Genomic DNA, 27,386 nt, shown 5'->3' with positions numbered 1-27,386 from the left:
TGCTGCTCGCATTCAAAAGAACACATGAGTGAGTATCATGATCCAACAAACACGCAAACATCCCAATTGTGCGCCGTGCATGAACATGCACATGCAAACTGTGAATCGCGACAGAAAGTCAATGTGATGTTTTCATGAATATGTATTGAAAGATGCATTATTTAATCTCAGAATATATATATATGTTGATGTAACAGTATATGAAACACAGTTACATTTTTCCGCTTGTATAAATAGGCATTTTTAAAGAAGATCGTAACATGTTCTAAATTTTATGACAGAACACGTATGTTTTGATTTACAAAGCGATCTGCTGTTTTAGAGGGCAAAAATCAGACTCCATTGTCTAATGATATGTTTTGTAACTGCACCACGGCAATAAATATTTGACCATCCTTGGGTACGCCAGAAACGCTATGATGTGGGTTCGAATCCCAGTTCGCCTCGATTGTTTCCAGATTTGTCCCCACCCAACCCGTTCTCGTGGGTTTCACCAAATTGGTAAACGTCTAAGACCTGCATAACGTCGGGCTTTCCTCCCACATCAAGCTGACACGCTCTGATATAACTGGAATATTGTTAAACCCAACTCACTCATTCACTTTGGATCACGTGATATGACTCCGTCCTTGAGGTGAGGTGAAATTGGGTTTAACGTCGTGTCCAAGATTATTGCTCTTATCCAGCGACTTGCATGCACGTGTGTGTCTATGTGGTGGCTGCTTGTACTTGTCAGGACTGACTGATGAGATACCATGCCGCAGTTTAACGTGAATACCCCATTCAGACACAGACTCCGAGCCGACCAGTCCTTGTTTAAGCCCCTTGATGTCGAGCGCCAGACAGGGTAACAACAAGTACGATCTTTTAACGTCTTTTGGTATGGCGCGGCCGGGGATCGAACCCCTGGCCTTCCGCTCTCCGGGCGGACGCTCTACCTCTAGACCACGGGGGCGGTCCCGTCCTTGAGAACACCTCGAGGAACACGTGCTCTTGTACCATTTGTCCAGGGGGTACCGGAACCCGTGGCAGATCCGGGGTAGAATAGGTCTTCAGTAACCCATGCTTGTCGTAAGAGGCGACTAACAGGATCGGGTGGTCAGGCTCGCTGACTTGAATGATGCATGTTATCATATCCCAATTGCATGGATCGATGCTCATGAAGTCAATGACTGGATAGTCTGGTCCAGACTCGATTATTTTCAGACCGCCGTCATATAGCCGGAATATTGCTGAGTAAACAACAAACAAACAAACAGGAGATACCGGTGCTATATTGGACTTTTGTAAAGTAAGATCAATACCACATGTAGACCTTTCCAAAATATACACGGAAGTTCGGTATGTGCATGGGAACATATACAAGGGGTGATGCTTAACTTTTTTCCAGGTGCATAGTCTGGAAGGTAATTTAAGGTACCGACGTTTACTACAATATCTGAAAAACTATTGGACCTACTCCAGTCAAAGTTGGTATGAGATTATTAAACAGTCATACATAACTGGATATTACATTTAAAGACAATCGGTGCATGAATGAAAAGATCTGTCTATTTAGCTATCACTATATTTCATCAACAACCAGACCTGTTCGTCACGGGTGGAACGAGCATTCTTTGTAACAGCCATCTGCATGATGCTACCCCTGCGTCACAGGGCCATATGACACAGTTGAACCAATCAACTCAACTCGAAAGGGTGCACGGGAATCACGCACGTTGAGACGCCCAACGCCCAACACCTAACACCGAACAGGTCTGGTTGTTGATGAAATATAGTGATAGCTAAATAGACAGATTTTTTATTCAGGCACCGATTGTCTTTAAATGTAATATTCAGTTATGTATGACTGTTTAATAATCTCATACCAACTTTGACCGGAGTAGGTCCAATAGTTTTTTCAGATATTGTAGTAAACGTCGGTACCTTAAATTACCTTCCAGATACATAGTTGACCACTTCATTGAATGATGTGTTATGGTTACCGTCAACACACTGAATCGCCAGGATAGCGTCACTGCACTGTGGAAATGATGTATCAGAACGTAAATACACACAAGATATGTTTTCGATCGAAACATGTTCAGAAAAATGATCAAGTCTAAAACGGATTAACACTACATCCTCATTAAACACTATAAAATCATGAAAAATTAAATTGGGGGATGGGGGATGGTTACGGGTCTTTACCACTATTTAGACACTAGCTATTTAGCTACTAAACACAATCCTAAACATATTTAGATCCCAAAAGCGTCAAAATAATGGGACAAGGTACCACTTAGTTTAGTGTTTAGGATCTAAAAACATTTTATACAGTGTGCATATTCCAAACGTAGGCTTAAGTAGGATCAGCCTTAAATGATAAATACACCCAGTAAGGGCTGACCAGAGTCTTATACAGGCCCTGGACATGGATGTTTATTTACTATCTCACGTTAAGTTGTGAGATAAGATGCAAGGCACGCTTCAGATATATATAGATATATATAAAGACTGTTTCCTGACATATGATACAATGAAAGACCACGCAAGAGGGGTCAGTGTCATATTTAAATTGCTGTCGTGAATCTGGATATATGACCTCCATTTGGCTGTTGACTCGAGTTTTATACCTACTTGACCTGTATAGGTACGTATGTGTGAAGAGACGGGGCGTAAGCAGCTGTGACTAACTCCTTACAGGGGATACGCTGAAGTTATGTTTTTGTCACGGAAACACTCGCTATCATCCATGTATGACGAAACTGTGGCACTCGAATCTCCCCACGGTTTGAAAGTATCAGTGAAAGTTGAATCGCCTCGTTATAGGACAGGCGACCCGGTGGAAGACGGGTCCCCGAGTTTGGCGTTATATCGAGGTTGCCGTGCAGGACATCGGCTGTGTGGTTTTATATTGAAGAGGTATGTGTGTTCGAGACTGGACAGCGGTCAGCCGAGACTGAACAACGTTCACGAAGGGGAGTTTAGTATCTGCGATGACGTGATCTGTGACGGAGGGGTGGACGTTGCCTCAGAGTGCCAGAGTATTCTACAACAGGCTGAGGTCATGCAAGTGCCGACATTAGCCATTGCAATGAGTGAAGCAGGTAAGGCAAACACATATATTTCCCGTTCATGATATACCATGTTATACCATGTTATACCATGTTATATCCATGTTTAGCATTACTTACTGTTATTGATAAATTTGGTCTTGTGGGGAGGGGAAGTAACTTAAGTAATAAACATCGTTACGACTTCATAATAGTAACACTATCTGATCATATGCTATACTATAGTCTGCAGTATGCAGTGACTATTGATACCAAAGCAATTACAGCGATATAGGCTAATTATAGAATGTATTTGTTATTGTTGATTCAGGTCCTGTGTGGGTGGAATATAAATAGTAAAGTAATTAACATTGTTAAGTTTTCATAATAAAATAACTATCTGATCATTTTTAGTAAACGCACACTTTATGAATAAGGGACGATTGGGTAGCCTACTGGGTAAAGCGTTTGTCGTCACGCCGAAGGCCCGGGTTCGATTCCCCACAATATGTGAAGCTCATTTCTTGTCCTCCGCCGTGATATTGCTGGGGTATTGCTAAAAGCAGCGTAAAACAATACTCGCTCGCCCTTATCAATGAGAGCGAGTAGATGTATGATTTGTTATTGTTGATCCTGTGTGGATGGAACGTAAGTTGGTAATCAATATGTTTCCTAGGCAATGTGTATTGTTGAAGGTTTATGTCACGCTTTCCCCGTGTGCTGGTAATACCTTGTCTTATTGACCCTGTATTGATAGAAGCATATGGAAGGCAGGTTTACATAGCGCTCCTCACTGTTTGATCTGACATGCAGTGAACGCATTCCTTACCAAAGAGCGAGAGAGCTTCGTGTGTTATACATTTGTATTTCTCCAGTTCAGGAGTTCCAGGTAGAACATGTAGATATGCATTCTACTATACAAATGCCTATCATGTAATACTTTAGCAGGGCTGTATATAACCCGAAATAGTGTATAACCGAATATTGATAACGTATGTAGATCCCTAAAAAGACTAACATTGTACCAGCCCTCATTAACAATATTTAGGTCCCGTGAAGATTCCGGGTTGAATAGGTTTTCAGCAACCCATGCTTTGTCGTAAGAGGCGACTAACGGATCCGGGTGGTCAGGCTCGCTGACTTGGTTGATGCGTGTCATCGTATCTCAATTGCGATGGTCATGATGTCACTCACTGGATTGTCTGGTCCAGACTCGATTATTTACAGGCCACCGTCATTTAACTGGAATACTGTTGAGTGCGGCGTTAAACAACAAACAAACAAACAAAAACAGCCAAACAATATTATTTAGACAATCGGGCTAGTGCCTATTTGCCCATCCCTATTTTGTAATTGTGTAAGTGTAATTGTGCGGGGGTGATTTATAGTCTAATATACGCTGGTGAAGAAGCGATCCCTGATATACACCCCATGTCTTTAATACGAATTGCCGACCTAGAAACCCACACTCGCAATGTCTCCATGCAAGTTTTATAGCTATGTACACAGTAGTATACGCACAGCAATGCGCCTCTCAGTGACATGTTCTATCTGGACCAGTCTCCACACATACCCATCTCTCGGCCTTCGTGTTCGGTCAACCTAAAAAACCCGACCGGAATGTTAATACAAAAGTCAAAACGACTCTGATGACCCATTTTCCGAAAACAGCCGAGTCGTGACGAGTGTATAATCGGATTGCAGTTCCTGTGTGGACTGCATAGTAACTGTGTAAGTCAATCTGTGACTATTGTGTTACAGTAATACCGTGCGCTAATGTATAGCCAGGGAGTGTATATAATTATACGTACACTAAACTACGGTTATAACGAACTCAAAGGGACCACGAATTTTAGTTCGTTATAAGCATATACAGCATAAATCCACAAATGGCCGGGAACAACAAAACAAGTTCGTTGTATCCGTTAGTTCGTTATAAGAGTGTTCGTTATAAACGTCGTTTACTGTCTATATGTAATGTCGCGGGGAGTTTTCGGTGTGCATGGGTGGTGCGTGTGTGTGTGTGTCTGTGTGTACGTGTATGTGTTTGTGCGTGCGTTTATGTGTATGTTTGTATTTGTATGCGCGTGTGTATGTGTTTGTGCGTGCGTTTATGTATGTGTGAGTGTATCTGTGTGTACGTGTATGTGTTTGTGCGTGCGTTTATGTGTATGTTTGTATTTGTGTGCGCGCGTGTATGTGTTTGTGCGTGCGTTTATGTGTGTGTAAGTGTGTCTGTGTGTACGTGTATGTGTTTGTGCGTGCGTTTATGTGTGTGTATGTATGTTTGAGTGTGTCTGTGTGTACGTGTATGTGTTTGTGCGTGCGTTTATGTGTATGTTTGCGCGCGTGTATGTGTGTGCATGAGTGCGTGCATGCGATTATGTGTGTGTATGTATGTATGTGTGCGTGTGTATGAGTGTATGTGTGTATGTATATGTTTTTGATTGATTTTTTTTCAATAATGGCTTTCCTCACCTTTTTAACAACCCCCAACCGTCCCACTATACAGTGACAGAATATAGCAGGAAATATGAAGACGGAACTTCCGATTAACACATCTGTGTTTTAATGACCCCTTCTACTAAAAGGGGGCACGGGTGGCCAAGTCGTCTGAGGCGCTGCGATTCACTGTGCAGAGTTGCGTCCCTTGGGCACGCCAAAAACCTATGATTGTAGGTTCGAATCCCGGTTCGCCCTGATTATGTTTCTAGATTTGTCAGCACCGTACCCGTGCTCGTGGGTGTCACCGAAGTGGTAAACGTCAAAGACCTGCATCACGCCGTGATATAACTTGATACTGTTAAAAGCGGCGTTACTCACTCACTCACTTCTACTAAAAAGAATCTCGGTCCTATAGTTTGGTTGTTTGTTGTTTAACGCCGCACTCAGCAATATTCCAGCTATATGAAGGCGGTCTGTAAATATACGAGTCTGGACCAGACAATCCAGTCATTGACATCATGAGCATCGATCCACGCTATTAGGATACGGTGACATGCATCGGTCCTATAATACAGCATCATGTTAGTGTACGGGAGTTACGATGATCGTATTTCTATCATATATGTTCATATTTAATATGCAAAATCAGCATTTCTTTCTTTGTTTTCTTTGTTGTTTAACGCCGCACTCAGAAATAAAAAACCAACAAACAAAGTCGCCATAGAAATAAATGCTGATTTTGCATATCACATATGAACATCTTTGATATTAATGTTGTGCTGCGTATTCTGAAAGAGAAATATTTTTCACGGCGTACACGTTTTATGGGTTACATCTCAGGTCATGACCAAGGCACATCGACCAAACTTTGTTTACGTGCGTCACAAGTCATCTCTTTACACTTTTTTTAAAACACTGATCTTCCTAAGTGCACCGTGAAATCTGGTCTCTTGCTAATAGGTCACGCGCTGCAATTCAGCCTTTTAAACTTTGACATCTCCTGGCGGTATCTTCCTGATGGGAAGTGACGTATTTCTATGCAGCCAAGTCTCGTTAATCCGACAATCGGCTTTATCCAAAACTAATGATGGGAACCGATTAAATCAGAGCTATTTAGACCCGTTAATCCGTTAATCTCGCACTCCGAATCCGACACACCTAATTTGCAACGAATTACCGAAATCACTCATTAAACAGTCCCGTTAAGCCGACACCGTGGACAACGTGTTTGTATCGTTATCTATCGTGTAGTTATCGTCCGCAGTGTTCGCACAGGACAGGGCAAATTTTCCCGGGAGTGTTGAAATTGGCTCGTTGCAACCGTATTTCGTCGCTGGTGAAAAAGCTTGTGCGCCATTTTTATTCGTCTATTAATAATATATATATTTGCTTGAGATCATAGACGTGTCGTCCACCTCTTGGTACTCAACACTTCAACAGTATGAAAAAAACAAATATTGCAAAGCTAGAATCCAGTAGAAAGGGTGTCAATGTATCGATGTTTACGGGACTTGTGACGTCACCTTCCGGCCAACACAGTGAGGCGTGTTCCAAAATGACGGTCGAATTCTCAGGTGAGTTCGTAAGACATTGCTTATTATGAACATCTGCTGGCGATACGGCAAACTGTCATGTAAGTACAGGTTTATTACTTTATATAGTCATCACACATATCCTATAACCATTTTTCACAAGATATTCTATTAGTCCACCTCCTGAATACTGGAACGTGTGTGTGTGTGTGTATGTGTGTGTGATCTAACACTGTAAATAATCGAGTGTGGACCAGACAATCCAGTGATTGATATCATGAGCACCAATAAATGGAATACGATGATATGCATCAGCCAAGTCACCGAAGCTGTCAGCCTGATCCATTTAGTCTCCTCGTGTGACAGACATGGGTTGCTGGGGACCTACCTGCGTGTATATTATTACCCAGAATCCCCTCGGGTTATATAATGAATCTGTGTCTGCGACCTTCGATTGTCTGGATTTCATGTTGTCTGACTGATTGACTGATGATTGTGAGAGAAGTGAAGATGTATTTATATCGGCGTCTCCTTTCTTGCCTTTCTTGTATTGGTTGATTGATTGCTGGGGCGTTGATGGATGTGTTGATACAGGCATGACATTTGCCGTGTCAGTGATATATACAGAGAGTAAACGAAAGTTGTTTTACGCCACAATATTCCAGCTTTATAATAGAAGAGGTGAAGAGATGCCACTGTAGATTCTTTGTGAGTGAGAGAGCGAATGGTGTTTAAAGGCAACACACACGTGTGTCATCATGAGATCACATGGCTAGATATTCTGGAGTTTTTACTGGAGTAAATAAAAATAAATATTGTCATATGATTATTCAAATTCAATCAAAAATCAAATGTTAATTCATTGTGGGCAGATGAGCGAATTACTTTAAAGAAGCACACTATCAGCCCACTTCAACCTCTTGCGACAAGCATAGTTTACATAGTCTAACCCGGAATCACGACAGTGCACGAGTAAGTGACTTGTATGACCTCACGTTGAGCAGATCGTGGCAACCATGAGTGTTTAGGTGGACTTATATTTCCCCGGGAGAACCGCGTTCCAGGCACGGACATGAAATATATCATTTTATTACCCACGTGGTGAAGATACAAGTGGTAAGATACTAAATCCGTGTGTCGTACAGGGTTGACCTTGTTTTATTCGTTTTGATTGGATAACCGTGACCTCTGTCACACCGGGACTACTTTTTTCATTCATAAAAAAACCCTACAAGGCAGAACTGAAGCAATCTCGTGTGAGCGAGGGATATTAACAAACACTTTATTAAACCAAACAAGATAGTCACACGCATCAAGTTCGGTTTGCATCCTATATAAGTTATGCATTGAGCTTCCACAGACATTATGTAATCGAGCTATATCCATTTACAATGTTCGAGTACCGTTCAATAGATCGAGGGTCCCAATGAGCGTGACGCACCCGACTACTTTCGCAACTTCCAATTTGATTTAACGTAAAAGGATAAGCGTGGTGAAATGAAGTCAGTTTAAACTATCTGGACAGATATCTAGACTTACTTGGGATGATCCGGGTGTGCCATCAGTGTCCTCTTCGAAGTGTATTTTGTGGCACTGTTTCGGGAGTTGTTTGTTCACGACTGCACGACCAGATCACTCACAGTGAACATTTCCGATACAAATCATTCGAAAACTCCGTAGAAGTGTGCCTGATTTCTGATTATGTGACCCAAAATATCCCAAAGGTGAACAATAACATTCTCTATCTTTAGAGTAAAACGCTGGGTAGATCACGGTTGTCTTTTCTTATTCCGGTGGTGACCTAGCCCTTCGTTCGCAGCTGTCCCTGACATGCAAGCATGAGAGCGTGTTGATTTTCACTTCTTCATTAAAGGGTGCCACGTGACCTTTCGCGATGTCAAGGCTGAACACATTGAAATAGATAAACCAAAAATGAGTAAATGATTTTGTTTGTTTTTTAAAAAACAAAAGAAACGCGAACACCATATATTTTGGTTAATATATGAAGAATTACTCCTATTAAAGAGATATTAGATTGGTTTGGTGCACAAACGAACAAACTGGTATGTTGTGTGAACCGATGCTCATGAACGCATCACATGTGACGTCATAGACCCATGACACGAGATGCTCCATTTGTCTCGTGCAGGATTAGCGTGTACAGTTGGAAATCACGTGCAGCATATCGTGATAAGAATAAAGACACTGTGGAGACACTTGACTGATTGTTGGTTTGGTCATTAAGTGGTACACATTTGAAACATCTTTTCTTAACGTACATACTTCTCTATATGTTCTATGGTGTGCATTTCTTTCGGCGGTGAGTATGTAAAATCTAGCAACGTTGGCTGGAATGGAGCTATGTGCACACGACACATTACAAATCTGTCAATAACTTTATGTTTTGTACTTCTAGATACAGAAGCCGGAGACATAGCTGCAGTTCTAAAAACCGTATCGACTTTTCACCCAGAACATCTATCGGAAGTTGTGTTGACAGCGTCAAACGAACAAGAAAAGTCCTCTGTTGAATCTCAGTGCCAGGAACTATTTCATCTCGAGTTGAAGACAACACACAGACAGGAAGATTCGATACCTTCATTAAAGGAGGAGTTCGAGCCCTTGTTGAGAGTTCCGCCTGACTCTGGTGGTGTGACGGATGTGGGTCCGACACTGAGTGAGAACATCGCATCCCGTGTGAGGAAGATGGCCCAGGTGGTGATAGACTCGCTCATCAGCGTCAAGACTCAGGACGAGGATGACCAGCCGTATCGTAAAACAGAGTAATCTCTGGGAATAAACAGACTGCAAACCCCATCGGCCATGTCGTGTTTTCTTACACTGTCAATACACGTGTTAATGACACAATATTATGTATATTTTTTAATATTGAAATATATAAGACGCACATTCATTAGAACACGCTGGTGTTGCCCTGACAACTAAGATACAGTGAGTGGGGATGGGTTGAAGTGGGCTGTCAGTGTGGTCATCTGCCCACTATATTTGATTGAATTTGAATAAACATATGACAAGATTTATTTTTATTTACTCCAGTAAAAACTCCAGAATATCTAGCCATGTGATCTCATGATGACACACGTGTGTGCTGCTTTTGAACACAATTCGCTCTCTCACTCTCCACATAACCTACAGTGATATCTCAGTCTAATATTTTAAATATGACATTAATATTCATCTCTGCTCGCAAACTGGTGCATTGTCTAACGCCTGTGTAAATCCCCGAATTACAAGGAATTGACAATACGTTATGACAGTAAAATGCAGTTTAATGCAGTTTATTATCATGAACGATTGAATATCATGCCAGGTATTTTCCCCCAGTGGAGTGATGTTCTTGTACTAGACATTGTAGAGTGTCTGAAGGTGAACACTACTCCATTCACTCTGGTAGTCTTGTGTTCTGCCTCCCCAGAGACAGTGTCAGGCCCATACATGTCCACACACACAGTGTTGATCGCACCCGCTGGAAGGGAGACAACCCTGGGGAACACGATGTCGTTTGGCAGATCTCGAGCCATCGAGATTCATCCGGCCTCAGACCACAGTTTCGGGGAAGGTTACGATGTCATGCAGCAGATCTCCACCATCAAGATTTGTTCAAGCCCGTGTAGCGCCGTAATTGCCGGACACCTTTTTCTGTATGTATATAGAGGTGTGTGATTTTTTTCCTATACGAATATATTATGCTAAACACGCTATCATCGAGTTCCTGTGATTTGACGTTGTGTTGACAGCGTCCTCTGTACAATCTCAGTGAGTGAGTGAGTTGGGTTTAACGCCGCTTTTAACAGTATTCCCGTTATATCGCGGCGTGTCAGCTTAATGTGGGAGGAAAGCCCGAAGTGATGCAGGTCTAAGACGTTTACCACTTCGGTGAAACCCACGAGCACGGCGCTGACAAACCTAGAAACATAATCGGGGCGAACCGGGATTCGAACCCATAATCATAGGTTTCTGGCGTGCCCAAGGGACGCAACTCTGGGCCCCCCGTGTCCCCGTACAATCCCAGTGCCAGGAACAGTTACGGTTTCATCCAGAGTTAAAGAGACCATACACAAACAGGAAACTTAGATGCAATTTAATACAAGGCGATTTTGTTAAAAGGTTAAAACGCGTCTCAAAAACATTATTGTAACAAATTAAACCGTTTATAGCTGCAATGATGAGTTGCATTAGGTATACAAAATTCGTGACAGAGAACTTTTAGTTCGAAAGGAATTAATAGAGCAAAAGACATTTCACAAGAGTATTCTGGACATTTCATATTTATCATTGGATTGGTTCCATGTTATCGTCGATTAGTTAATGAATCAAGCAGCGAGGTAAGATACTTTTAAATTGTAGAGGGGCGGTCGTGTAGCCTAGTGGTTAAAGCGTTCGCTCGTCACGCCGAAGACCCGGGTTCGATTCCCGACATGGGTACAATGTGTGAAGCCCATTTCTGGTGGCCCCCGCCGTGATATTGCTGGAATATTGCTAAAAGCGGCGTAAAACCATACTCACTCACTCACTCATTTGTAGAATCCGCAGTGAGTCACAAAATCAATAGAGAGATGCTCAATCTGGCACTCGCTTTATAATCAAACTGAGGTATTGTGACATGTGACAAAGAAAGGTCAGATTCAACCCCTTTAAAAAGATAGACTAGAAGGGTGGCGCGGTTCTGGTAGTGACTGAGGCAGATCGATACCACTCTGTGTGTCCAGTCTATGACGAGTAGCCTGTTTTGTTTAGAAGTTGCATTTGAAGATGGACTGGAGCGTTATTAAAAGTATGTGAGTATGACCCGTGTGTTTTGTTCAGTCCTTGTACGCAAGGGGCAGCACATGAATGTTGATGGATACAGTTCGGACTAAGAGTCGATAAACCAATAACCCCTTGACTATGATGACCCGATTCTGACCAAGCGAGTTGCCAAGTCATGGCTTACCTTGCCTATAACGACATGGAACGACAATAAAATAGGTAACCGTAGTAGGGCTCAGTTAACCCCAAACGCAGTTACGACATGGTGGAGATTCAAAACTCAGTGACGACAAATTCGAGTCCTTGTTGATAGTTCCGCCTGAGTGGTGATGTGAGTGGTGAGTGGTCCAGGTGGTGGTAGACTCGCTCATCAGCGTCAAGACTCAGGACGAGGATGACCAGCCGTATCGTAAAACAGAGTAATCTCTGGGAATAAACAGACTACAAACCCCTTCAACTTTGTCGTGTTTTATTACACTGTTAATACACGGTGTTACAGACAATATTGCACATAAGGAGGGGAATTAATGGATGTCAGAATCCTTCACCTTTCATTCACCTGATAAAGGAGAAAGTATGTACCCCGACACGCTGTGTTCCTCATAATAAAGAAGGTGACATCCATAAATTCTCTTCCTGATGTGTATCACTTCTAAATGCAACTCAAAGGCATGAACGCACGCACGCACGCAATCACGCACATCTATACGTACAACAATTTCAAGAAAATTTTCCTCAAATAGTATTTTGCAATCTTTGGGGCGTTTCGTCGAAAAGAACACCGTCATCAGCATAAGGATGAACTCGAAGCTGAAGCCAAAATAAAATATTCATAAACAGCCGAAATATTAATCTTAACCCCTCGACAGCCCATAGATGTAAGGTAGGGTTAAACGTCGCTTTAAAATAACAGGACTGATAAATGCCCTCCCTGTCTGACACCTGTGAAATATTTGGAAAGTAATCTGACAATATATTACTTGCTTGTTCCACTGATTTCATAATACTGTGCATGTTTTTCACTATTGTTAGCAATTTATCTTCATTTCCGTTTTACCGCATTTTGATAAAAGTTCCATATCAAGCCAGGTATTTGTCCACTTTTTGTTGATGTACCTGTCGTACACATTGAAGAGTGTGTGAAGGTGAACACTACTCCATCTTCTGTTACTGTATCTGGTCCTTCCCGACCACTTGCAGTGGGACTCCCATCCATGTCCACACACAGAGTATAGGATGTCCCTGCTGTAAGGGAAACACCCTCGGGGAACATGACGTCATTCAACTGATAACTGCCTCCATGTTTCATCCTGGTGTTCAGAAACGGCTCAGCAATCGCCGTGTTATTGGAGTTATACACCCTGATACTCAGTGTATACACTTCACCATCGGGTCCACCATATACCTGACACCCTTCTAGGAGAATGCTCTGAGATGATGAAAACGAGATGGAGTGTCTACCTGCATTCGAACTAATCAAATTTGAATAATACCGAAACCTGTTTACATATCTGTATGTTTTAGACACATAATCTCTGTGGGACGTGTGTAATATTCTCTGAGAATGGTTAAATGGAGAAATATCAACAGCTGAGTTTATTTTTCTGTCCATTATTCGAACTTTTTCATCATCGGTCAGCACTCCGGAAGGACCAACAACGTTCACCAGGAACTCCAGGGGCATGCTGGTAAACCGGATCTCATACCTCATCTCTCCCAGGAGTCTCCGTCTGTTCTCTGGTGTGTCAACCACAGCTTCATCCTGGCATCTTGCCTTTGTCCAAGTAAACACTGCGTCAAAAATATCCTCCTCTTTTGCTTTCATACTATCTGATTTTAGGCACTTTTCGAGACAGTCTGAACAAAGATCCACAAATCCTTGAGATTTGATGACTCTCTCCCCTCCTTCTGTCAGGATCTTCAGGGCCTTCTGTTCCAAGCCCAGCTCCCCGTAACCATGACACTGCTCCAGGATCTGGCAGACACTGTGTTCTGACAGGGACTTCTCCAGGAATGTTACACAAAGACTGTACAACGAATCTATAAAATACTTCCTGGATGTGTACAAAAGTCCGGCAACTGTATCTGCTTTGATGGTTGCCTTGTCTGTGTACACATACCTACAATAAACACAAAGCATGAAATAGATATGACGAACCAAATGAAATAGGTTGATAGGGCTAGATAATAACATCCTAAGGAACACAAGGCAGTTTAGTTATTCAATTAACTGGATAGGATTTCTTGAATACTTCACCTGTTACGGAAAAAAATCATCTAGGGCTAATATGAACGAAATAATATTCGTGGATCCAATGTAGCTATCCACTCCAGTATGTCGGCCTGTCTCTATGTTCGTCAGTTTACACAACAAAGGACCCGTGAAGATCTGGGGTAGAATAAGTCCCAATTACGCGGTTCGATGCTCATGACGTCAATCACTGGACTATCTGCTCCAGACTCGATTATTTACAGACCGCCGTCATATAGCTGAAATACTGCTGAGTGCGGCCTTAAACAACAAACAAACAAACAAATTATACAACAAAGCAAGGACCTTACCTTAAGAACTCCCTGAAGACGTCTGGTTCAATATCCGGGATTGTCACCTCCTCTGTCTCCGCCAGAGGGCCACAGAACATAGCATGGAAGACACAGCTGCGACTGACAAGAACGTAGCGGTGAGCTCGGACCATCTGCTTCTCTGATCCTACCCGGAAGGTGACGTCACTGAAGTCTTCTGTGTCGAGCATGCGCAGATTACATTCTGTGACGGACTTCCCTGCCTGCCAGTCGTCCACATAGCCAGACTTTCGGCTCTCACTTGACATTTTCTCAATCTAGAAAACGGCAACATACGATGGTTTAATATTTGAACATGCTGTAGCAAATTATACGCACCATCTTAATAATAAAACTTCAACGCCAGAGAATAGCCTATCTCGATTATCAGACGAAACAGATAACAAAATAGCTGCAAAAATTATGGGTATGGATCCCTGAAAATCAGGGAGGACACCACGTGTAAAAAGTGTAAGAATGACCTGCCCATCCGGTGCACCCGCTGCTCGCACAATCTGCATAAAAAAGTGTGTCTGTTGCCTGACACGGCACAGCAGAACACCTGCAATGCGACAAACAAGAAAATACATCATCCTATTTTAGACATGCTGTATGCGAGAATAAATATGAGTGAGTGAGTGAGTGAGTTTGGTTTAACGTCGCTTTTAACAGTATTCCAGTTATATCGTGGCGTGTCAGCTTAATGTGGGAGGAAAGCCCGAAGTGATGCAGGTCTCAGATGTTTACCACTTCGGTGAAACCCACGAGCAAGGGTATGGTGCTGACAAACCTAGAAACACAATCGGGGCGAACCGGGATTCGAACCCACAATCATAGGTTTCTTGCGTGACCAAGGGACGCAACTCTGCACAGCGAATCGCGGCGCCTTAGACGACTGGGCCACTCGTGCCCCCAGAATCAATATGAAATATTGAGAGCCATTTAATATTTACTTGAACCTCATGTGGAAAGAGATTGTGCGTTTGATTGACGTTGATCAACTTCATTTTAAACTGTCAAAAGATTCTTATACCCAGTAGACAGATCGTTTCAAATTTCACTGGGGATAAAATCAAGTACCTGAGCACAAAAGTGAGATAGGTTACACTGAAGGATGTTGGTGTTTTTCAACCAACAGAATGATGTCGGGTATCTAAACTCGGTTTCATTTTTCGTCTCGATTTGAACATAAAACCCACATAGAATATACGTTTTGCTTCAATAGCACTCCCTTTTTGGCGGGGCGGTGGGGTAGCCTAGTGGTAAAGCGTTCGCCCGTCACGCCGAAGACCCGGGTTCGATTCCCGACATGGGTACAATGTGTGAAGCCCATTTCTGGTGGCCCCCGCCGTGATATTGCTGGAATATTGCTAAAAGCGGCGTAAAACCATACTCACTCACTCACTCTCTTTTTGGCACACATGTCATAGCCAAGAAACGACAATATGTATAAATAGTGAGTTGGGTTTAACGCCGCTTTGAACAGTATTACAGTTATATCGCGGCGTGTCAGCTTACTGTGGGAGGAAAGCCGGTAGTGAATCAGGTCTCAGACGTTTGCCACTTCGGTGAAACCCATGAGCACGGGTATGGTGCTGACAAACCTAGAAACATAATCGGGGGGAAACCGGGATTCGAACCCACAACCAAAGGTTTCTGGCGTGTCCAAGGGACGCAACTCTGCAAAGCGAATCGCGGCACCTAAGACGACCGGGCCACCCGAGCCTCCCGAGTGTGTAATAAGAACGGCTGTTACTATTTCCATTCGGAAATATGTTCATTTTTGAGATTCGGAAATCTGATTTGCTGACCTGAATGCTTTATTCACTCGTACTAAGAAGTTAGAAGCATCGGCACTGTCTGACGAATTAGGAAGTTCACTTGTCGCGACTTAGATGCTATGTAGGGCTTCAGTGATGTTTATGAAGAGAGGTATCGTACCAGAGTGAGAAAGTGTTTATTTCTGCAAAGGAACCACCGGCCCATTATACAAGATAAGATAGGTACGCGACAAATCGCAAAGAATAATGAGGACCGAAGCGTGGTTTATTTCACGATAAAACATTGTTGTCATGACGTCCTGTATGGAGATTCGAACATACGCTCGCAAATTGATGACGTCGTATATATATTGGACGACGTTAATCTTGAGAGGGAAGTGTCTAGAGTGAGTTGTTCCTCACAGATGTAGCTGTAGAAAGCAGATGAACGCAATGGCCGAACGATCGCACCTACAATTGTCAGAGATATGACAATCGGTATTGTGAGAAATTGTGAAGATAATCGCCGAAAATTGTGAGTATACAAAACTTAACACGGTTCATCCATATATAACCAAAGACATAACTATATAACTATATTAACCTGGAGTCTCCAACAATTACGTCCACCCTCAACCACTAATCTCATAAACTCTTTAAGGTCGCATGAATTACCGTTTGTATTTTACCTTCGCAATGTCGTCAAAGTACTAGGTTGTGTCAGGGCCTTGCGATTTGGTCAATATGAAAACATTTCTGCACTAACTTATTCAAACACATTAGGTATCGCATGAATGACTATTATGACGTAATTCAATTTGTGATAAGGGTTAGTACATCGTGTCTTCCAGAATTATGAGACCCGTGAAGATCCGGGGTAGAATACGTCTTCAGCAACCCATGCTTGCCGTAAAAGGCGACTATGCTTGTCGCAAGAGGCGACTAACGGGATCGGGTGGTAAGGCTCGCTGACTTGGTTGATGCATGTCATCGATCCCAATTGCGTGGATCGATGCTCATAATGTCAATCACTGGACTGTCTGGTCCAGACTCCATTATTTACAGACCGCCGTCATACAGCTGGAATAGTGCTGAGTGCGGCTTTAAACGAACGAACCAACCAGAAATGAGGAAAATGCAAGTAAGACCCCAACCGCCTCCAAAGGGAACATTAGATTAGCAACCACATATACAGTGCTTGTGGATGCAGAAATGGGGTTTAGGAAAACGAAATTGTTAGCTGTACAGTTTACAAGTTTATTCCATAGTGAGCAGATAGTGAGTGTATATATATGCATTGATAGGGTAGGTGTATTACTGCAATATGGAGTATGGACATTTTATGAAGCAGGGAGTGGGGCGCACTCCACTTTGGTTTCCTGCAATTGTTGGGTTTTCGTAACACTTCGCAGGGACTGATATATAGGGAACACGAATTCAAACAAGATGTGATGCTGCTGACTGATATATATCGCAGCAGTCATCCCGTACTGTGTACGACAACATTATCACTAGAAATACAAGAGACCAGTAAACCGCATCATCTGTTTAATATTTAGATCTAAGCATAAAAATTCAGAGTGACAAAAAACTTCACATACAAATTTTAAAAATATCACTAAAGGGACCAACTCTGATCGAGGCTGTGTCATCTACTGCCAGGGTCAACAAAGCTAGAATCTATATGATAAAAAAGGACGTGCTTCACTTCAATCAATAACTGCTGCTACTGTACATGGTCTTGTAGTTCACGGGATGTGTCTCTCCATCTTGACACAACACATGCGACACCTATTTCTAGAATAATAACACATGACATATTGTCAGTCTACAGCGTGCTCGTTTCTTGACTTCGCTGGGTTCCGGCGCTAGCCCGATTGTATAGACGTTGTCCACTAAGAGAGGGCATTGATACAGACAAGATCCACCTCTTGCTGGGACTTGATATCACACACATATCCGCGATAACTCACTCCCCAAACAAAATCATCAAGGGTTTTTCTCGCATTCGATTGATTCACATCTTCATCTCGCGCTCTCGACAAAATATAAGGTACACATTTCTGTTTTTGTGAGGTAGGATATATCGTTACATGTGCATTGTGGATCCACATGCTGTGAATATATGTAATCTGCACTTAAAACATTGCCCCACAACGCTATTAGCTTACACCAACAATTTACAACCTACCTTCGTGTGACGAGACCAGCGAATGTGAATGTTTACAATGGTTGCGTTACGACTTCCGCTTGAAAGTTTGATATTTTATGTGTGCTTTTCTCAGTTTCTACATAGCAAGGGAGATAACTCCACCTGGAGCTCTCGCGTATCAAGCTTGTCAGTGCGTAATGGGACTGCACGTTTTAAACCAGGTGCTTAAATTACAGAATTTGCCAATTTTGATTGAGTAACATTTTATCCAAATTTAAGAGGGATGACTTCAACTTTCCCTTCATGTCGAGCAATATTCCAGCAGCTCCAGCCTTTGGGGTTTACATTTCGCAATTTTATATTTAGTTAAGGTGGTATCCATGTCAACAAGCCACATGTCACATTTTCTATATTTAGTTAAGGTGGTATCCATGTCAACAAGCCGAATGTCACATTTTTCAAATTTGGGATTGAGAATAAAATACTCTTGACCTTGTAGCATGTGAGATGCTTGAATATTTACATAATCTGAATCCTGTGTTCTTGTATGAAGTTTAAGTGCCCTTTGCCTTGTGGTATGTGAGCTGCTTGAATATTTACATAATCTCAATCCTGTATTTTTGTATGTGTTTAAGTGCCCTTTGCCTTGTGGTATGTGAGCTGCTTGAATATTTACATAATCTCAATCCTGTATTTTTGTATGTATTTAAGTGCTCTTTGAGTATGTGAGAAACATGTCTGCATGAATTAAACCAACTTAAATGGTGGTCTTGTGATCGCATTGTTGTGCGATACGTGTGCGTCGTGCTCAGGATACGTGTGCGTTGTGCTCAGGATACGTGTGCGTTGTGCTCAGGATACGTGTGCGTTGTGCTCAGGATACGTGTGCGTAAGTGCTGTTGCTATCAACCAGTGGTTTCCTTGCCACAGAATCAAATGCAATTGAAGCCGAAACATGACCCTCCCACATAACTGCATATTGCTCAGGCAACTACAGTAAACTGCATTAATAACGAACACGCTTATAACGAACTGACGGATATAACGTACTGTTTTTGGTCCCGGGCAACTCTCGGGCATTTGCTGTGCATATCCTGTATATAACCTTTTAACGAACTACGGTTATAACGAATAAAAATGAATGGCCCCTTTGAGTTTGTTATAACCGTAGTTTACTGTATATCCATCTTGGGTCCAATGTCAGCTGCTGAAACAGTCTATGACTCGAGGTGGAATATCAACCCAGGAATCTGCCCCCTATTGGCGTATGAAGACGTTTTGAACAAAAATCTCACTCCATCGACGGTGATACTGTTTATTCCACTGCAACTGTAGTAAGTGTCAGGTCCAACCATGTCCACACACAGGTTATAGGTGTTGCCTGCTGTCAGTAGAACTGATTCAGGAAACAGAATATCGTTCAGCTGCCCTTGGCCAGAAAGTTTCATCCTGGTGTTCAGCAGGGGTTCGGCAATCAGAACATAGTTCAGGCCGAACACTCTGGCACTCAGTTTGTACATATCACCACCGTATCCGCCATACACTTGACATCCACGCAGATCAATACTCTTACTAAGATTAATCGTGATGGCCTGTCTTCCTGCTTTGATAAGACTGTACTCTGTTTTGCATAACCTGTTGACATATCTAAGCAAATTCCTCTTGATTTGTTTACCCTGTGGTTGTTTGAACGGAGATATATTAACTGCAGTGTCGACTTTTTTGTCCATAATTCGTACTCTCTCGCTGTCTGTCAGCACCCCAGATGGGCCTACCACCTTCACAAGATACTCCAAGGTGAAGGCTGTAAACCGGATCTCATACCTCATCTCTCCCAGGACTCGTCGTATATTCTCAGGCGTGTCATAGACACTGTTCATCTTACAACATTCTTTAGCCCAAGACAGTGTTGCCTCGAAAACTTCTTCCTCTTTCGCTTTTCTATTGTCAGACTTCAAAAACATCCTCAGACAATCAGAACACAGATTGATAAACCCTGGAGACTTGATGACTCTCTCCCCTCCTTCTGTCAGGATCTTCAGGGCCTTCTGTTCCAGGTCCATCTCCCCGTAACCATGACACTGCTCCAGGATCTGACAGACGTTGTCCTCTGACAGGGACGTCTCCAGGAACGTTAGACACAGATCGTACAATGCATCTACAGAATACTTCCTTGATGTGTACATTAACCCGGTGACAGTGTCAGCGTTGATGGTTGTCTTGTCTGTGTACACATACCTACAATAAACACAAAGCATGAAATGTTTTCTGATATGAGCTGATATGTCTAGATATAGGTTTTTAACTTTCAGAAAAGTCAATGCATTTAGTTTGTCTTTTAATTCTAGATTTCTTGAATAGACCCTTTTATTATAGAATTATATTATAATCCCACATCCAGGGCTAATATGAACTTAGTCATAGTCAGTACGTTAATGGGAGCACGGGTGGCCCAGTTGTCTAAGGCGCCGCAATTCGCTGTGCAGAGTTGCGTCCCTTGGACATGCCAGAAACCTATGATCGTGGGTTCGAATCTCGGTTCGCCCCGATTATGTTTCTAGGTTTGTTAGCACCATACCCGTGCTCGTGGGTTTCACCGAAGTGGTAAACGTCTGAGACCTGCATCACATCGGGCTTTTCTCCCACATTAAGCTGACACGCCGTGATATAACTGGAATACTGTTTAAAGCGGCGTTAAACCCAACTCTCTCACTCACTCACTGATACGCCGTGATATGACTGGAATACTGTTAAAAGCTGAGTTAAACCAAACTCTCTCACTCACTCACTGATACGTCGTGATATAACTGGAATACTGTTAAAAGCGGCGTTAAACCCAACTCTCTCACTCACTCACTGATACGCCGTGATATGACTGGAATACTGTTAAAAGCGGAGTTAAACCCAACTCTCTCACTCACTCACTGATACGCCGTGATATAACTGGAACACTGTTAAAAGCGGTGTTAACCCTAACTCACTCACACTCAGTATGTTAATATTGTATGATCCGTTTTGAATAGTAACCTGAAGTCAAAAGACATATTTGTTTGTGTTGGTCGGATCTATTCCATTCAATCTACATACTGTTTTAGAAACATTCCAAACAACGGTTTTACCTCAAGAACTCATTAAAGACGTCTGCTTCAATGTCAGGGATGGTTACCTCCCCTGTCTCCGCCAGGGGGCCACAAAACATAGCATGGAAGACACAGCTGCGACTGACAAGAACGTAGCGGTGAGCTCGGACCACCTGTTTCTCTGACCCCACCCGGAAGGTGACGTCACTGACGTCTTCAGTGTCGAGCATGCGCAGATTACACTCAGTGACAGTCTTCCCTGACTGCCAGTTGTCCACATATCCAGATTCTCGGCTTACGTGCGACATTGGCTTAATCTAGAAAACGGAATCATATCATACAATTGTTGAACATCTATTGTTGAATATAACAACCTATTTCACATGCGTCTTTGAAAGATATTGTTTCACTTGAACATAAACGTGTAAAGAGATCGAGAGATTGATTGACGTATATCGCCCTCGTTTTAAACTGCCAGGGCCCCGTTCCACAAAGTGATCTTAGCTCTAAGTCGATCGTAACTCCCGTTCTTTAACACTGACTTACGACAATCGTAGCGCTAAGATCGCTTTGTGGAACGGGGCCCAGATCATTCTGATAATTAGCATGCAGGTTTCAAACTTTTCTCTCTTTTAAAAAAAATATTGTTTATTCAATTCAGTATTTGACGTTATATTGTTACTTATTTGCACATAAAGTAACATGACACGTAACATTCTAGTTGGGGGCACAGGTGGCCCAGTGGTCTGAGGCGCCGCGATTCGCTGTGCAGAATTGCGTCCCTTGGGCACGCTAGAAACCTATGATTGTGGGTTCGAATCCCGGTTCGCCCCGATTATGTTTCTAGGTTTGTCAGCACCATACCCGTGCTCGTGAGTTTCACCGATTTGGTAAACGTCTGAGACCTGCATCACTTCGGGCTTTCCTCCCACATTAAGCTGACACGCCGCGATATAACTGGAATACTGTTAAATGTGGCGTTAAACACAACTCACTCACTCACTCTAAAATATACTAGTTAAAGTGATCGTTTCAATCCTCACTGTGGATAGAATCGGATACCTAGTTGAGTGAGATGAATGAGTGAGTGAGTTGTGTTTAACGCCGCTTTTAACAGTATTCCAGTCGTATCACGGCGTTTGATTGAGAGGAGTTTAATAACACTTTGAAAAAGCCAGGTTATAAATTAAATGTAATTTGATGAACAAGTTCATTTTTAAAGTCATATCCCTTACTCTGGGGGGCGGTGGGGTAGCCTAGTGCTTAACGCGTTCACTCGTCACGCCGAAGATCCGGGTTCGATTCCCCATATTGGCACAATGTGTGAAGCCCATTTCTGGTGTCCCCCGCCGTGATATTGCTGGAATATTGCTTAAAACGGCGTAAAACCTCACTCAGATACTCGCCCTTTACTCTGACATGATACCTCTCTGCGTGAAGATCTGACCTCTGACACAGGGCGTCACTTCATGACTCAAACACGCTCTAAGGACATGGGTAGTTGGTTGGTTGGTTGGTTGGTTGTGTAACGCCGCACTCAGCAATATTCCAGCTATATGACGGCGGTCTGTAAATAATCGAGTCTGGACCAGACAATCCAGTGATTGTGGTCGTTGTGTATCGTACAATAAAACACTGCAGAGAGTATAAACTACTTGGGGCTGCACTCATCGTGGATTATTCTCCCTGCAGTGTTTTATTGTACGATACACAACGACCTAGAGTCGTATATTTCTTAAATGAATTAAGATAGCATGTTTTCAACACATCCCATTTTATGAAGCAGGGAGGGAGCGCAACAGGTAACACTTCGTTACACAAATTTCAACAAGTTGTGATGATGGTGACACTCATAAATATCATCATACCAGTCAGCCTGAACAACCATATCATTAAAGGGACGCAACTCTGTCGAGCTTGTGTTAGATAGTGCCAAGTTCAACAAAGCTGTATAAAGCTCACTTACAGATGGTATACCAACATAAACAATAAAACTGCTACAACTGTACATGTTTATCTCAACATGTATCTCTTCATCTCATAGTATTGACACATTATATGCGACATATATTTCTAGGATAATAACACATGACCAGCTGATGACATATCGTCAGTCGGCAGTGTTCTAGTTTCATAACACTGTCCACGAAGACAGTGCGCTTCTAGGGAAACCATTCACCTCTTGCTGTGATGTCACAGAGTTGATATCACACACAGGATATCCGCGATAACACGCTCCCCAAAGAGGAACATTAACACATTTGTATGATCACGAGGTATGAGGTATCGTTGCACGTTAACTGTGTGGATGTCACACGGGATATCAGCAATTACCCTCCACCCCACCCCTCCCCCCTCCCCACCCCACCCCCCAAAGCAGTGCAATCACTGATTCTGTATCTGTCAATGTCGAATAAATGAAAATGTTCCCCAAAACACGTTGATCTACATGATGTGGATATGTGATCCGGATATATAACGCTCAACACATTCCCACATACTACACCGACAGTTTAGAACCTACCTTGGTGTGACGAGCCTAGCGAATGTGGGTGTTTACACCTGAAGACACAAGTTTCGTTTTCAAACTTCCGCTTTCCAATTTGGTATTTTATGTGCGCATTTCTCAATTTCTACATGACAAGGGAGAGAACTCATTCGTCACATGGGGTTCTTCCCCGGTGTCAAACTTATATCAGTGTGTAAATAAGTTACAAGAAAACATTGATGCAGAGCATCAAAGTTCCCCGCCATATGTGATGCCTCACAAACGCATAATTATGATGTTACTGAAAGGCATGAAGGAGCATAATTATATTAACCACAAATAAGACAACGCTGTTGTGGAAAGAATATTATTTATTTTGAGCATTGGGCAATACAGTTTATACATTTGCATAGGTTAGGTCTATTTAAAAACAGTTTTCTTGTTTAACGCGTACTCAGCATTATTCCAGCTATTTGATGATGGACTGTAAATAATCGAGTCTTGACCAGACAATCCAATGATTGACATCAAGAGCACCGAACTACGCAATTGGAATATGATGGCATGCATCAACCAAATCAGCGAGCCTGACTACCCAATCCTGTTCGTCGCCTCTTACGGCAAGCATGGATTGCTGAAGATCTATCTAATAAGTCATTCAAAGCATTTTTGACGTATGCGACAGTTCCTGTTATATTTTTCATGAACATATATCAGCCTGGTTCCCTGGGCATGCTGCGCTTGCGCTACACTGTAGCGCCAGCGCAGCATACCCAGGGAACCAAGCTGGAACATTTACGAATGTTCCAAAATCTGTGCGAACATCACCAGCTGTAGCCATGGAGGAGGTGCCTGTAGAATGAAGACCATGTTGATGTATGTCATTTGAAGTGGAGAACATCTCAAAACCAGAACGAATCAATAACGGAGATTCCTCGTCTCGTGTTATACGTTTTTGGTCAGTTTCTTTTTGTATTTCTTTCTTTCAAAAAATAGAAATTATGATCATGATGAGTTGAGTTACTTGGTCTTTTTCTATGTACTGTTTTTTTTTGTCCAGTGTCAGTAACTGTTGTGGAATGTGGTTTACTTGTAACAATGATTGGTGTGAGTTCATATGATATGGGGGGGCACGGGTGGCCCAGTCGTCTAAGGCGCCGCGATTCGCTGTGCAGAGTTGCGTCCCTTGGGACTCCAGAAACCTATGATTGTGGGTTCGAATCCCGGTTCGCCACGATTATGTTTCTAGGTTTGTCAGCACCATACCCGTGCTCGTGGGTTTCACCGAAGTGGTAAACGTCTGAGACCTGCATCACTTCGGGCTTTCCTCCCACATTAAGCTGACACGCCGTGATATAACTGGAATACTGTTAAAAGCGGCGTTAAACCCAAATCACTCACTCACTCATATGATATGGTATAGACGCAAATAGATTTGAGCCCTTGCACACAAAATCTATGATAGCGACCAACGCTACGGCTGTGCATTGAATTCCATTAAACGGTTGAAAAATACTACAGGCTCTATGAAAATTCGCCGACACACTACTGGGTTAGAACAGGCTTTGACTTTGCTACCAAACGTTTCCCATGTGGCTATGTGCGGTGCACTGATTAAAAAACACCGGGGACTGGGTTAATTCAAAATACGAAATATAACAATCCAAATATTTACAGTGAATATGAGCATCCAAACGATCAAAAGTGTGATATGTAGATTGTGGAATACAGCCGCATTACATATAATTTGGGATGTCGTCGTTGTTCTTGAATAAGCATATTCAGAACATATTTTATATTATGATGTTATTTACGATGTCCGGAGTACAGTTCTTCTTTTGTATACACCGTGCAAATCAGAAAATTAGTCCTTGTGAAAAGAAGGACATCGGATTACACACGAATGGTTTAATAATGTAAGCTAATGACCAGAAACGGTCAGATGCATCAATTAACTACATGAAGACGATTTTGAAGTATCTCTTATTGCTGGAAAAGAATAGGATCAACATTTCACGCACATGATTTTATGTTTCGTTTCGGTAACTGCGTGGCTTGAAATTTCAAATAAACCAACATGTCGACATACATGATATGAAATTAACCTCTCCCGTATACGTAAATTCGTTATATTATATAGCCTGTTCATCGTTATAGAGATAAGGTAACTAAGACAATAGGCCCTCTGCCAAATTCTGAAATTATTGTTATCATGGATGGCGATGTAGCAGCGCTCAGACTCTCGGAGCCAGTGATGATGAAAGAAGTTGGTTTAGACGACGTACAAACCGAACTCAATAGGAGGCTGGTCAAAAAAGTTCTAAGCCTAACAAACAAAACCAACAAATATGAAAGTGTTTTCAATTTTATTTTTCAACATAATCTCCCTGCTTTTCAAACCACTTGTCACATCGACAGTGAAGCTTTTCAATTCCAGTCAGGAAGAAGTTTTCTGAAGCCACCCTGAACAAAACATTCACGAAGACGTTCTTTCAGTTCAGGAAACAGGTGGAAATCACTTTGTGCAAGGTCTGGCGAGTATGGGGGTTGAGGAAGCTCTTCGAACCAACATTGTCGCACAGCAGCCTTTGCAACTCGAGAGGTGTGAGAAGAGGCATTGTCATGAAAAAGTAGAATTCCAGCGTCCTCGACGCTTTTTTCGATAGAATCTCTCAGGCGATGAAGCAAATCACCATAGTAGACACCGGTTTTTGTCTTTTGAATTTTTTTAATCAACAAGGATCACACCCTTTGCATCCAAGAATACAGTGGCCATAACGTTCTTCACTGATCTTGAATTTCTTTGGTGCCGGAGAAGAGGAATGGTGCCATTCCATGGATTGACGTTATGAATCGGGATACATAGTGGTAGACCCTTTACTAATCTCTTTTTGAATTTGGCGAAATCCTCCTCAATTAGCTCTAAATTTTCTCGGACAATGCCAGTTCTTTTTTCCATAAGATCAGAATATAGAAACTGATTGACTTCAATCTCCCAGAGAGAATCGTCTTACATTCAGGACCTGATCGAACAAACTATTGTGTGAAAGGTGCTCATTGACCTGTTTAGACGGCCTTTAAATACTCGAATCTGAGTCAGTCACACCAGTGGTTGATAGCATGAGCAACTGTAGAGGCACGATGACACGCCGTCAGCCAGATGGGTTTTACGACAAGCATGAGACATCGGGAGCCTGTTCTAACCCACACGGAGTCCGGACTATTTGCGTGACATATACACATTGTAATTACTGACTCACTGACACTGGAGGTTTAAGGTATCAAAGAAAATAGCAACAAGAAGTCATCGTTATCCCCCGCCCATTGTCAAATCTTAAAGACAATGACATGTGCAATCAAATGTGACACTGTAAATTATCAGTTTGTCCACCCGCTTGTGGAAGATGTTGACTACGAGAGCAACTGTATAACATCTCCATAAAACGATCTACAAATATCCGCTTGAGTAAGACATTCATGATAAACAAGGGGGCACGGGTGGCCCAGTCGTCTAAGGCGCCGCGATTCGCTGTGCAGAGTTGAGTCCCTTGGGCGCGCCAGA

General features: G+C 42.5%; 3 protein-coding genes across 6 annotated transcripts; 1 reads left to right on the top strand and 2 right to left on the bottom strand.

Annotated features, from left to right (window-relative positions):
* The first annotated feature begins 2,584 nt into the window (after positions 1-2,584).
* On the top strand, positions 2,585-10,049 carry LOC124121685. 3 transcript variants are annotated; one of them, XM_046484735.2, is made up of 2 exons: positions 2,585-3,089; positions 9,429-10,049. In XM_046484735.2, exons 1-2 carry the CDS (start codon positions 2,702-2,704, stop codon positions 9,797-9,799), a joined length of 759 nt encoding a protein of 252 aa, XP_046340691.1. In that variant the 5' UTR covers positions 2,585-2,701; the 3' UTR covers positions 9,800-10,049. The 3 variants fall into 3 exon arrangements, with proteins under 3 accessions (XP_046340691.1, XP_048245553.1, XP_048245552.1); XM_048389596.1 differs by lacking the exon at positions 2,585-3,089 and adding an exon at positions 6,153-7,113; XM_048389595.1 differs by lacking the exon at positions 2,585-3,089 and adding an exon at positions 6,154-7,054.
* A 2,185-nt stretch (positions 10,050-12,234) lies between these two features.
* LOC124121684 (BTB/POZ domain-containing protein 6-like) lies at positions 12,235-18,380 on the bottom strand. Of its 2 annotated transcripts, XM_048389456.1 has the most exons (4): positions 18,296-18,326; positions 14,827-14,906; positions 14,345-14,622; positions 12,235-13,902 (listed from the first exon to the last, which is right to left on the bottom strand). In XM_048389456.1, the coding sequence occupies exons 2-4, from the start codon at positions 14,863-14,865 to the stop codon at positions 12,825-12,827; spliced, it is 1,395 nt and encodes a 464-aa protein (XP_048245413.1). In that variant the 5' UTR covers positions 14,866-14,906; positions 18,296-18,326; the 3' UTR covers positions 12,235-12,824. The 2 variants fall into 2 exon arrangements, with proteins under 2 accessions (XP_048245413.1, XP_046340690.2); XM_046484734.2 differs by lacking the exon at positions 14,827-14,906 and having other exon boundaries at positions 18,296-18,380.
* Positions 18,381-19,459: 1,079 nt separating this feature from the next.
* On the bottom strand, positions 19,460-23,936 carry LOC124121688 (BTB/POZ domain-containing protein 6-like). The gene is made up of 3 exons (XM_046484739.2): positions 23,861-23,936; positions 21,376-21,653; positions 19,460-20,494 (listed from the first exon to the last, which is right to left on the bottom strand). The coding sequence occupies exons 2-3, from the start codon at positions 21,642-21,644 to the stop codon at positions 19,474-19,476; spliced, it is 1,290 nt and encodes a 429-aa protein (XP_046340695.2). The 5' UTR covers positions 21,645-21,653; positions 23,861-23,936; the 3' UTR covers positions 19,460-19,473.
* Positions 23,937-27,386: the final 3,450 nt, after the last annotated feature.

Source organism: Haliotis rufescens, unplaced genomic scaffold (assembly GCF_023055435.1).
Source record: "Haliotis rufescens isolate VD_foot unplaced genomic scaffold, xgHalRufe1.0.p SCAF_8, whole genome shotgun sequence".
In the NCBI taxonomy this organism is placed as follows: Eukaryota; Metazoa; Mollusca; class Gastropoda; order Lepetellida; family Haliotidae; genus Haliotis; species Haliotis rufescens.
Note: the sequence above shows the minus strand (reverse complement) of the source record. Positions and strands in the feature narration are given on the sequence as shown.